The sequence below is a fragment of the Mastigoproctus giganteus genome, chromosome 1 (assembly GCF_048544385.1).
Source record: "Mastigoproctus giganteus isolate SK-2022 chromosome 1, ASM4854438v1, whole genome shotgun sequence".
In the NCBI taxonomy this organism is placed as follows: domain Eukaryota; kingdom Metazoa; phylum Arthropoda; class Arachnida; order Uropygi; family Thelyphonidae; genus Mastigoproctus; species Mastigoproctus giganteus.
The window spans coordinates 100,275,106-100,289,179 of record NC_143575.1 but is presented as its reverse complement, the minus strand read 5'-3'; the positions used below and the strand labels follow the sequence as shown (position 1 = coordinate 100,289,179).

Here is a 14,074-nt window from a genome sequence, read left to right as displayed (position 1 = left end):
TAGTGACTTGTTAAATTATCCCCCCCCCCCCCATTTTCAGTTTAGGCTTCAACACAGAATGGTCAAGTCAATATTTCTCAGGTTCAAAAGAACTCATTTTTTTTTTTTGAGGGATCTTATTGTCAGTGAATCTGCACAACATTTTTTTTTTAAATAAGAGTAAGCAGACTAGAATAAGAGTATGTCTGCCAGGTGCTAAAATTGAAGTTGTCATCAGCTCTCAAGAAAAGTAAGGAGAATATGCAAATCTAAATAAAAATTAGAGAATTTCACATTTGTTTTTCAGTTTTGAATGGCTTACTGAGTATTAGAAATACTTAACTGTTTTCCTTTAAATAATATTGCACTAATATTACAGATCCAAGGTTTGAAAGAAATAATACATGATATATACACTGCCTTACCATTAATATGGATTCTATATGAACTGATGAGAGTCATGGCAGAGAATAAAAATGCATGGGATGCATATAAATTATCAGGATGTACAAAGCCTATAGTAGATATAAACTAGTCTAAAATCAAACCATAAAGGAAGTTAGGCAAGCTAAGGCAAATTATGAGAAGTCTCTGGCAAAGAAAAGCAGCAAAAATTTCTTTACTTATGTAAACACTAGAAGGAAGGGAATGAATCATATAGGTCCACTAGATATGGATGGTTTAAATGTTGATTCTGCTCACATTGCTGACAAACTGAATAGGTATTTCGCATCTACATTCTTGTGAGGAATTTTTTAGAGTTGGGGATATAGGATGTTTATCAAATTCTAACAGAGAGCTAAGTGATTTTGTGATAACTAAGAGGAAAGTGAAAGCGAAATTGTTGAAGCTAAATGAATAAAGGCACTTGCATTGGATGGATCTATCCAGTTATATTAAGGGACAGCAGAGAAGATTAACAAACCTTTAGCCATAATTATGAGATCATTCTTGGATTCTGGAGATGTGTAAATGTATCAATGTAATTACAGACCTGTTAACTTGATTCTGTTCCAGAGAAAATAATGGAGTTGCTGGTTACTGAAGTAATGTAGGACAAGACAGGAATGCAGTAATACTGCAGTCACATGGATTTTTTAAAGGGTTGGTTGAATGGGAGAATTCAGAGAGGTGCCCATTGATGAGCCCTCACTCCTTGCATGCACTCAATGATCTGATTGATCCTAGAGGCTCTCAGTAGGATTCATGCTCATGTCCTCAAGCTGGTCCATCACAATGCAAGCAGTATGACATGGGGCATTCTCCTGCTGATACAAGTATTGGTCTTCCCTGACATGCTGCTATAATGCAGGTAACACATTATTTTCCGAGACTTCTAGGTGGACCTCAGCATTCATGATTTATTCCAGAACAATTTAGAATGGTGTCAAGAAAAACCATGAAACACACGCCCAAGTTTCGTTGTTGGGCAGTACATACTGGTAGGTGGCTTTCTCCAGGCATCCACCACATTTGCTAAACGGATAAAGGCACCTGGAGTGGATGGGATTGGAAGTTCAATTATTTAATTATTCTAATCATAATTTTAGTAAGACTTCCTCTTGCAAACTGGTTCCTTCTTTTTTTTTTTTTATTCCAGTGAATCTATGGAGTTTATTTCCTAGGCACACTACTGTCAGACTGGTAGACCATGTACTGTAACTTGTCACTCCAAAGCATAACCTTCCTTGGCGTATGGTCCAAAAACAGATAGTCTTACACTAAGCTGGGTGACATGTAGGATTTAACATAACATCTGAATTAATTGGAAAAATTAATAGCTTGTGGAGCTGCATGACCAAAGTAACCCATGCTGTGCAGCATCCTGCACACTTTACTGGTGCTGACATATGTCCAAATTGCCTCACTGTGCTTGTCTCTTAGAATTGTTAGGAAGGTATAACCTTGTTTATTTATTCAAAATGTTTTTAGTTTATTGTTAAGTTGTATTATTTCTTTCCTTCAGTTCAGTTTGATTATTTTGATCATAATTTTGATAAGACTTCCTCATGCACACTGGTTCCTTTTTCCCCCCTCCAGTTTATAGTCTGTAGAGTTATTTTTTCCTTACTTTTTTTAATACAAGATTAGCAACATTGTTCAAAGCTGGACAGCTACGTCATTAGTCTTTAACTTTTGTTAACTTAAGTTATTATAAATTTAGATAGAAGGGGGTGCTTGAAATGTTCATGGCCTGAGTATAAGGAGTCTGGTAACATGTTACTTTTCAACGTAGTGCCCTTTGGAGTCAATACACTTTTGCCACTAATGCTGCAAAGAAAGTTTTCTCTTGGACCTCCAGGAATGCATCCACTGCAGCAATGATGCCACTGTCAGTGGAAAAATGGATGCCAGCCAAGTATTGGTGAATGTTCTATTCACCAATCTTGTTGCCCTTCTCTGTACTCGTTCCAGCAGCTCTACATCCTTCTTGAAATGAGGCCTCCAGACCTGTATACAGTACTCAAGGTGTGGCCTGACCATTGCCTTATACAAGGGAATAATCACCTCCTTATCCCTGTTAGAAAAATTCCTGTATATCATTGACAAGACACCACGGGCTACTCTTGCAGCCCATCTGCACTGCTCAGAGAACTTCATATCTGCCTGCACAACTACCCCCAGGTCCTTTTCATTCTCTACCACTGTCAGTGTAGTACCACAGAGTTGATACGTTGCTCTGGGGTTGCTGTTTCCCATATGTAGTACTTTACATTTGTCAATGTTAAACTTCATTTACCACCTCTCAGCCCATCTGCTCAACCTTTCCAGATCCTGTTGCAGCAGCATAGTATCAGTAGTGTCCTTGACAACCCTGCCAACCTTTGTATTGTCTGCAAACTTGGACATTAAGCTTGATATACCATCATCAGTATCATTTATAAATACAGAAAACAATAATGGACCCAACACTGAACCCTGAGGGACTCCACGATGAGCAGTGTCCATTGATTACCACTCTCTGTCTTCTCCCCCTCAACCACCCCTTTATCCATACCAGCAATTTTCCCCTAATGCCACACTGCTCCAATATGTGCAACAGTATCAAAAGCCTTTCTAAGATAGTAGCTTTCAAGATAAGTTCTTTGAATGCTTCCCATTTTGAATTTGCTGTTGGTAACATCTTCAGTTGGTCCCACTGTATAGAATTTAAATACTGTCTCAGACCATCGTAGTTGCCTTTACGAAAGCAATTATCCTTCCATTTACCCCTGATGGTAGTTACCTCTTTGAGTAAATCCCACTTCAGCACACTATGATCACTGCCAACTAGTGGTTCCTTTATCTGTTGATTCTTAATGCATGAAGAATCACTACTGATAATCAAATCAAGAGTATTACTCCCTCTAGTTGCCTCCCGAACATACTGATGTAGAAAACAATCATCCAATAAATCCACAAATGTACATTTCCCTATACAGTTTCTTATTATACTCATCAGAGTCATTAGGCCTATAGCACACTCCTACTCTCAATTTTGATCTCCCAATGCTTATGTCACACCAAACTGACTCGACACTGCACTGTCCAGCGATATCGACTGGCTTCACTTCCTTGGATTTTGTGTTTCTTTACTAATAGCATAACCCCTCCTCCCTTCCTATCCTGTCTATCCTTTCTGTAGACGTTGTACTCCCCAAATTCCAGTTCTGCATTCCTTATATCTGTGTGACACCACGTCTCTGATATCCCAACAATCCGCCTTTGATGCTTTGAGCAATACCTCAAATTCATCAAATTTATTTGCCAAACTCCTAGCATTGGTGTAAACGCAAGTATACATGCACCTGTTTCTATTCTTAGCTACCCTAACACAACCGATGTGTTTACTTGTACCGCAATGACTCCCAGCAGTCTCTGAAATATCCTGCATCTTTTTTTTCCAGGCTGCGGCTCATTCCAATAGAAGCAGTGCAAGAATCACTTTCACCTCTGCCAGTGGCTACTGTTAGTCTATTAGTCTTTGTATCCCCCCCCCCAGCTAGCAGTTTTCCAACCCACCTAACACTGCCTCAATAGCATCAGCAAATATTCTTGCACCCTTTCTATTTAAGTGTATCCCATCCCTGTAGAAGCAGTCTCTCCCGTTAACAAGTACAGTCCAGGCTGAAAAAAATTATACCCCTTGAGCCTTGCACAATCTTTACAGGGCCGAATTGATCGACAAGGCTCTCATTATATACTCCCTCCTATCATGTCTGTTCAGAATTGCAGACACTTTCAAATTCAACCCTAATAGAAACTAATAGTCTACTATAGAAAACTTTAATTCCGTGAAAGGTTTTTCTCTTTCAATCATGGAAAATGTCTCGGTAGTCTCCCGTACCTGTTCCATGGGCATTTTCATATGAAAAATAACAAAGTTCTCCTTGTTAAACAATTTAGCAGCAATTAATTGCTTTGTAAAAGAATATCTCTCACCTATGTCAACACTTATATAATTTTTTTTTGTTTGTTTGTTAGTTGTTGGCGCATCAGCTTCTGTGGCCATAATGCACCTCCCAAGGTTTTTGCAGTACTTTGATCCAAGCCCGAGGCAGGATTCAAACCCGCGACCTTTGGGTTGCCAGGCAAACACTTTACCCATCCAGCTAGTCCGGTCGGCACTTATATAGTTGCATACTTTCTTTGCTTCAATCATGAGTATTTTTGAAGGATTTTCACAGTACATTGAATTCCTGATTTTTAGAATGGCATTCTTAAATTTTCCTATATATTCATGAATTTTAACTGCCTCAATTTCTCAAGATTGCATTTGATTATAAATAACTTCCGCGTGAGGCATTATCTGATGAAAAAGTTCTAACCAGAACTTGAATTTTTCATTACTCAAGATGTGCAAAATTCCAGTTGCATTTGCTCTCGCTTGTAGTTCCTCCATGCACTTTTTTAAGGATTCAAAATTTTCATAAACACTGTTCACAGTGCATATATTGAAGTTCCATCTTGTAGGTTGGGCAACATGGCTGTCAATATGCTTTCTGAGAACAGAGAGACGCTGTGTTGATCTCGAGAAAAACATTGGTATCGACTTGAGGTTCGAAAAGAATATTCTTGAATCTCGGGTGCTAATTCTGCATTTCTCGTCATGAGATTCAGTTGGTGTGCATTTTTGTACACTTCTTTTATTTTAGCCTGAACGCCCCCTTTCTTGCCTTTCGTCACACTTGCGCCATCAAATGTCTGAGCAACAAGTTTTTGAGTATTTCCTTCGAGGATTATGTCTAATTGATCTAGAATGCACTTCGACATTCTGTCTGCCGTTTGGTTTTCCGGAGTGAAAGAACCCCAAAAACGTTCAAAAATGTCTCCATTCAGTTCATATCTCAGAACAGTTACCATTTGTATATGTTGTTTCATCAGCCATGATTGAAGCTTCTTTAATGTCTCTTTTCATTTCATCCCGGCATATTTGCAGCAAACAGTCAAGAATATCATTCTGAATAGTTTTTGAAATGCCTTTAAATGCTGCATTACTTTCTGAATGGTTCTTTAAATTGGAATCCAATGTACAGGTGAAATTTATTAATCCTCTGAATACTCCTGGATTTTTAGAATCATCTTTTTCATCATGTCCATGTAAAGAAATTTCAAACTGCCCACAAAATTTAATGCAGTTTATTATTTTAGATAATACCTCACGATTCTTGGTAACTTTTCTGTTATGTTTGCAGATCGAAAGTCTGTAGGCCCCACTAAGCTGTTCTTTAATATTTACGCTTCCTAAAAGCGAGAGTGAAATCACATTATCAATATGTTTCTTCGAACTCTTGTGTTTTAGAGTTTTTTCTTTCATTCTGTTTATGTTTGTAAAGCCACTTTTTATCCATGTTAAGTCACCTCCAAACAGTAAACATGGAAAAACAAAACAATGCATTTTTAACTTCACAACCACAAAGCCAACTTTTCCTTTGCAGTTTTAAAACCGCGAATATATTTCTTATTATTACTTATTCCCCCACTGAGAATTGTGAAAAACTAAGTTGCTGAAGTTTATTTGCTGCCACACAATATACTTCAGGGAGAAGCATGGAGGCCATGATCGAATCAAATTTCACAAAGTTGTTTGTTTGTTATTTGGTTTTTTTAGGAGCATTAGCAACTAAGGCCATATTGCTTCGGGATATGCGGTGGTCATTCCCTGACCTTTCCGCATCCTCTGTATTTGGTGATGACGGGCTCGAACCCTGGTCTAATCAAGAAGCATGTGCTATGCACTGCTGCTCCTTTCCACCTGGCTGTGGAGGCGCCCACAAAGTTGTGTGCCGTAGAAATAATGTTTTACTTACACGTCACCTCATAATATAACTTTAAGCTGTAATCACATTGTTGAGTATTGACTTAACACTGATATTATTTAGTTACTTAATGGGAATTCGGGCAAATAACAAAAAGACACCATCGTGGCTACACATCCATCATGGTCAACGATGAAATCTGCACTGCATGCTTTACAGTGACTTTGATTCATTTCTCATAAAAAATGTATATTAGCAAGTTGCCATGGCAACCAACTACCAGATATTCACTGGAATGCAAAATGTGTCACTGCCTGGCATATACAGTGAGGCCTACGGTTAATTAAACTTAAAAGTTGGAAATGATTTTGTTTTTATTTGTTTATTATTGAAATGATTACTGGAAATAGAGGATGTGCATACTATATGTGGGTCCTGTTGATAAAAATATTCATTGTGTTGCATTGTTCTTCACAAAATTTCATATAACTCCATTCACTGTATATCTAGATTTAAATAGCTGAGGGTGACACAGTGCCTATGGACAAGCCGCCCCTGAACCTATTGAACATTACTGCATCAAGAAAAAAGTTTTAAGTATTTTTAATTTTGGTACTCAATAAACCATTTAAAATTTCAAAACAGAGTCAAGTGTTTAATTTGTATTTATGTTTGAGTATCTATCTCACAGTAATGATGCTCAGAGAATATTATTTATGTAGGAGCTAATGATATTAACTGTGCACAAATTGAGAGTTGGGATAAATATAGTGACAAATTAAATCATAATGTATTTTTAAGTGTGATAGAAGGGACTGTATGCCCAAAACCTTAAAGAATAAATCAAAACTTTTGGGTAGATATTTTTATTAGCATGGCATGCCCTAGTAGGTAGAAGGAATCTTTGGTGTAAGGGTATTTGCAAATGTCATTGAGGAATCCTTAAGGGTTCAAGAAACTACTAGGATGGTAGTGGTAATACAGATACAATGAATAATATTTAAAAAAAAAAACATTGTTGTAACAAAAAAAATGAATATTTCTTGGTCCTGGCTGGCTTCCCTTATTATCATCACTTTGTCTCATTTGAATGAAATAGTTGCAAACATTTTCTCAGTTACAGCATTCCAAACACCGACAATATAATCTGTTTGATTCAGTGGTAAAGTATGGTTCCACTGAATCAAACAGATTATATTGAATATGTTGTTTAACACTAAAGAAGTCATACTAATTACTCCAGGGCAGAGCTCAACCAATGTGTACACTCCACCTCCCCTTAGGTGAAGCATTGGCCATTGAATGATTCTATTGAAATTCATGATTAAATATCCTTAATGTCAAATTTCAGATATAGCAATTAAACATATATCTAAATTTGTGCATCGTGGAGCCTAAACATCTCTTAATTTATGACATTTGGAACAACTGATGGTTCTCACAAAAGTCATGGCATGTTGTCTTGTTGATAGATGCCAGAGTTGTCTGGATATACTGTCATCATGAAGGGGCATACTTGGTCAGTGACAGTCCTACCGAGCTGTTGATTATCGGTGATCAGAGGATTGGTGTATGCCATGAAAACAGTTCTCTAACCATAACACCACTGCATCCAGGTGCCATGGCTTCATGTTGCATTTCTCCAAATGTGATGTGCCCATCAGCATGATAGAGTTGAAAATGGGATTCATCCGATCAGTGGTCCATTGTTGGTGCAGTTCTCGTGTCTCACAGTGAGCATGGGTACTCATGATGACTGTCAACTGCCACAGCCTATATGAGCTAATATTTGGTGCATGGCCCATGTGGATAATGGTCTTGCTATTCCTACATTGTACTGGGTGGTTAGTCTGTGTTATGAGACAGACACATCGGTGCAAACCATACGCGGCTGTGCTATGTGTGACGTTTGACTGGTTGTTCGACTGCTTTTGAGTCAGTCATGTTATACTTGTGACACTAGAGAATGAGAGCATTTAATCGTGTTGGCACCTGCATGTTTTGCTCCACAATCATTCCATTTTGAAGTCAAAATTATCTCGATACTCAGAAACTGATCACATCGCCACGTCTGCAACGTAAAATCGTTTATCAGCCATTCCCAACTCTGTTACGTCACAGACTAGTCCATTCCTTTACAAGGGGGTGTTGCTAATGCAGAGCCAACTCAGTTATTAATTTAGGAAAAGTGTTTCAACAGAAAAGCTGAGTTGGGTGTTTAATTAGTCTAGGCTTTATCCTTAAACATTCCCCTCTTTCCCAAGGGAGAAAAAAATCTGATTTGCATTTATGCTCTTGTTTTCCTCTAATTTGATACTTCAATGGTTGGTACTTTCCTAGAGTTCACTTCTGTGTGAGTTGTTTAACACATTCACTATCTAAATGTTAGAGCAAAAACTGATATGTCGAGCTGTGAACTTTTTGTTATTATGGTGCCTAGTTGTAAAAAATAACTTTTGTCCATAGACACGTACTGCTTGTCTCGTATTTTGTTTACATTTATTTCTCCATTTGATATAGGTTTGTGAAGTTGCATGGTGTAATATAAATAGTAATTATGAGGTGTGGTAATAAGGTTCTCAGATTGTGCTGTTGTACTCAATGAGTTTGAAAATAAACAAAAGTGGTATGTTGTAGCTCAAATTTCCTCTGATAGGTAACGATACAGAGTTTTTCCAGTAGGCTGACAGGTTGAAAGTAACAAACAGTTTCATATGGAGCAGTAACACTGTTCCATTGCAAAATTAATGTCACAATTTTGCAATGAACAAATATCATATTTTGCTTTAAACTGGGAATATGAGGTGCTACCGAAAATTTGAATATTGCACGGGAACTGTCTAGTATGGACTTGTGGTGCTAGATAACACTGCATGCATCCTTTGTGAATCAGTGTGCCACATAGCGTCGGGCTTGATAGAGTCACTGGATATTTAGGCACAATTTTTTGGATGTGTGTTTCGCATAGTTTGCGATGGCTGATGTGAGAGAGCAACGTGCTTGCATCAAGTTTTGTTTCTTAATGATGCAGAAGCAGAAACCCATAAGAAGTTGAAACAAGCTTTTGGTGACAATATTTTAGGCCAGATACAGACCTCCTACTGGTTGAAGAAGACAATCACTCTGGGCATCCATCATTGAGCACCACCCTTGAAAATGTCTCAAAAGTTCGGACTGCAATCCATGAAGACCACGGGCAGACCATCCACAACATTTGTGGCATTGTAGGACTATCATACGGCACGTGTCAGCAGGTTTTCTCAGACAGTTGAAAATGAGAAGAAGTTGGTGCCATGATTATTGAGCGAAGATCAAAAGCATGCACCATTGCATGGAAGTTAGCAGTGATCGTCAAGAATGGGCCAGGAGTGATCAAAACTTCCTTTCTGTGGTGACAAGAGTTGGGTATATGGATATGACCCAGATACCAAGCAAAGTTCTACTGCAATGTCCTGAGGTAGTTAAGGGAAGCCGTCAGGAGGAAACATCCAGAGAAGTGGCAACAGGGCATTGTCATGATGACAATGCACCAGCCCACACGTCTCGCTTTGGTGCAGTTTTGGCATCCAACAGCATGACAATTGTCCCCACCCACTTTATTCGCCAAACTTAGACTCCTTCCTCTTCCCAATAATGAAAATCAAGCTGAAGGGTCGAAGATTTGACAATGTAGAGCATATCCAAACTGAATTGCAGGTAATACTGATCACTATGACGAAGAAGGACTTTCAGGACGCATTCAAAACACAGAAAAGCGCTGGGATCAGTGTTTACGCTCTTGAGGGACTACTTCGAAGGTGACGGTGGCATTAGCATTAGTAGCGGCATATGATGCAAGAAAGCAAGCTTATACAGCATCAGCCAAAAAAAAAAAAAAAACTTTCCCATTTCACCCATCCATTTGTTCCAAATGTTTGTCTAGCAATAAACTAATCACAAACGACCTTTGTAAGTATGCCGTAATAGCGTCACATGTATGTGGCCGACACGGCTTCTCAAGAAATAAAGTAACCAACATGTGTGGACACGTTGGCCACACATATGCGACATAAAAAAAATACTTTTTTTTATATATATATATATTTTAAGCGAAAAAACGACAACACTGACATTACAAATATTTATTTTTTGGCCCCTGGGGAATTTTTTTCTTAAACTAGCTTGGCAGTCAATGTGTTAAAGGTAGAAGGAGGTAGTTAGCTGTTGGGTAAAATGTGTGCGCTAAAATAACCACAGGTCCCAACGCTGCCAGATTAGTGATGGTCGACCTATACCTTCATCCAGTGGCGTATTCAGGTATCATTATGCAAGGGGCGACCAGGTTTTAGTTTGTTTTTTTTTTTAGAAAGTCTCCTGCATTCTTTTTCTTTAATTTCAAAATTTTGGTTGGGGGCATATTCCCACCCCTGAATGCACCCCTGCCTTCATCAATATCATTGATAAATATACAAAACAACAATGGGCCCAATACCAAACCCTGGGGGACACCACAAAGAGCAGTATCCATTGATTACCACTCTCTGTCTTCTTCCACTCAACCATCCTTTTATCCATTGTAGCAACTTGCCCTTAATGCAAATACTGCTCCAATTTGTACAGTAGTCTTCCACGTGGCGAATAAGACCCGGGGTGAGTCTAATTTATTTTATAAATACATTTTGGGAACTTTTGGATAGCACCTCTTATCTGCAACAGAAATGTATGAAATGTTAAAAAAAAACTCTTTATGGTGACGAAATGCTAAGTCATATTTGAATAGTGGTCATATAAGATTAGTCATATCTAAGTCAATCATATGACAGTCTAAGTCATACAAGATTAGTGGTTCAAAGACAAACATGAGGATGTTTGCAATGACTCACGAAGTGGGCATCTGCCAACCTCTCAGAATGAGGACAAAGTTGCAAAAGATCATTGTTTGAACCTCAGAATGAAATGGCTGATGACTTGGAGATGATATGACAAATACTACATGAAGATTTAGGGAAGGGAAGGTGTATCCAAAATTTGTGTCTCACAGATGAGCAGAAGCAATAAAGAATGTCATGTGAAGATTTCCTCAAGTCTCTTGTCACTGGAGATCAGTATGATTCAGAACATGCAGTGGACCTCAACACCAAAGCCCAAAGAAGTTTTGTTTACAAAAGTCCAGGATCAAGACAATGCTGATCGTGTTTTTTAACAAACAGGATATGATCCTTGAAGGGTAGAGAGGCAATTCTGCATGTAGATGTTTCAAAGACTGTTGAAATGCCTTTTCCAGGTGAGGCAGCTGATTCTTGTTGCAAAAACGTTTCTAATGAAACAGTGTATCATATAGATCCACCCTACTCTTCCAGTATAGCACCAGTAGACTTCTTATTCTTTCTTGAAGGAAAAAGATTTCAGGATGTTGAGGGCATAAAGAAAAATATAGCCACCGAACTGATCATCATCTCTTTTTGGACACCTTCACTGACTCATTTTAGAAAGGTGTTATAAGTGAGTGCATTTAATCACGTGGTGATTAATTTGAATAAAAATAAAACCTGTTGTGAGCTTGTTTCACAGGAATTTTATTTCTGTACTGCATATATTAAGGAAAGTGAGGTAATATTTTATGATACAAGAGCTGTCAGCTGTGTCGCAGAGTGCAAACTAACAAACAGCAAATGAAAAGTTTTGTTTAACAAGTTTCTGTGGTAAGTAAAAACTAAAAAAGTAGTAATACCGACAAGGTGAATACAAAAATTATTCGAGTGTTTAATTAGGAATACAGAAAAATACCATTTTAATGAAAATTTCACTATAACAAAAATATTTGTAGGTCATGGATGACTTCGCTTAGTATTTTGTGTAAGCCTTGGTTGACCAAAGTACTTTTTTCTTGTATGTATTTTTCATCAAAACTCTGCCTATGAGTAATATAGTGACTTATAACAAAAGAAATACTGTCTTGGAAAATTATAAATGGCACTGTATATAGCCCATATTGTAAATACGACTATGAGAGAATTTGCTTGAAAATAAATTTAAAATATGTGGCAAAGGAAGTGATTATATACTCTTTTCTTCTTTTTTATATGTATATCCCTTTGGTATACTTGCATTTTCCATTACACTAAAGTTAAAATTACATTGTTTCTTTTCAATGTTGTATCTGCTGTATCATATTTCCTTTAAACAAAAGATGATTTTATTTCGTTTTGAAAGTGAAAGACATCTAATAAAATAGTTTTAGTACGTACATTTTGTTTATTTGTTATTGATTTTAAATTCACTATTTGAGTAAAATAAAGTGTAAATTACTACTTCTGTATATTACGTATTTAAGGGCAAAGCCTCATGCTACGAGGTAGAATGACTAACATGTGAGTTAGTGCAAAAGCATCTTTTTAACGTAGCCATATACCAAAGTAGTTAAATTGGCATCATTTTGGTTATTGTTTTACTTCTGTATATTAAGATGCAGTAGAATTTTTGTGAAATAATTTTCAGCAATATTCATTAGAACAAAATTTTACTACAGTGAAATGATTTGTGGACCCCCGAGTAGTTCATTGTGATGAGATTTTATTTTATAAATTTTTAATCTTTGTTACATGAATATGTTAGTATATTTTGATTTCTCCAGGCCACCTAATTGAAATGTCTGTACACAGTGATGACTATTTCAGAGCTCAAACAAATAAACAGCATATTGAATCTAAAAAGGTGAGACAGTTATTTTATATACCTGCTTCATGAAATGAAACTTCTACATCATCAGAGAGTTTAGTTAATCTCAGCAATAATATATAGGCACACTGAAAAAAATTCTGTGTATTAGTAGAAGGAAATCGATGTTCAGTAGACATGTGAGTTAATTTCCACTTAAAAAGGAATGGCTGTATTTTTCATATTAGGGAATTGCATTTTAATTTAGAATGACTGGCTGTTCTCAATTATCCTCCATCCCGAGAAGTTGAGGCTGCAAAATTCAAATTGGCAATTATGATTGGTCTGCAAAGGTTATAACATCTTTGCAGAACAGTCATAACTTTTTTTTTTGTCTAAACACACATTGGTTAAGGAAAACATGTAATTTGCTAGTTTGAGTCTCATGGATATTAATCAATTTGTGATAGGTTTGATTGAAAGTCATAAAAAAAAAAAAAACAATGGAAGGCAAAACATTTTCTCAAATGCAATAATGCTCACTTTTTTTTTTTAGTATATGTGATGATTTTAAGGTGTGTATTTTATATTTTTCTTTAGGCCTATGTGTGTATTGAGTGCAAAAGTTTGTTGTCTCCTGTCTTTGAGAATATGCCATCAAGTAAGAACTCCATGTTACAACTTAGCAAGGAAATGATAAGGAACTGGACCTGTTCTGTTTGCAATACTAGCAAAAGTGTGAAAGCAATAGCTGTGCCCTATGTGTTTAGGTATTTAGTTAGTGAATTGGCAGCAATTAACATCAGGGTGGAACTGGACATTAAATAAATGTTTACAACTCCTAGACATGAAGGAATAATTGTTTTTCTTGTACAGAATATGTAATATAAGGTAATGATTAAATTATATCAGTTGTAAATTGAGTCAATATAACATTTAGGTCTCCTATTTTTTGATACTTCTGATGTTTGTGAGAATATTAAAAAAAGAATTATTGATCGTGGAAGACCAGATGGTGGGATTACTACTTATCTGATTCTCAAAAATTATTTGTATGAAGGTGTATCATAGAGTACTAAACTAGTTGAGTGTGGAAGTGCATCTAAGTAGAATGGGTTAGTGAAAACTGAACAAACAAATACTATTAGGAGTCTTTTCTATAAAGTGGAAGTAATTTTCCTGACTTTAAATGGGTTATCTTTGTTAGTTACTTCCATCTA

At 36.9% G+C, this 14,074-nt stretch overlaps 1 protein-coding gene across 2 annotated transcripts in view; it reads left to right on the top strand.

The window, feature by feature from the left end:
- Polr1B (RNA polymerase I subunit Rpl135) overlaps positions 1–13,682 on the top strand; it is a 332,313-nt gene extending 318,631 nt beyond the window's left edge. For both annotated transcript variants that reach the window (XM_090381414.1, XM_090381406.1), the window contains one exon: positions 13,455–13,682. In XM_090381414.1, the coding sequence (XP_090237540.1) occupies positions 13,455–13,682 (228 nt within the window). The remainder of the gene's footprint in view (positions 1–13,454) is intronic.
- The last annotated feature ends 392 nt before the right edge of the window (positions 13,683–14,074 follow it).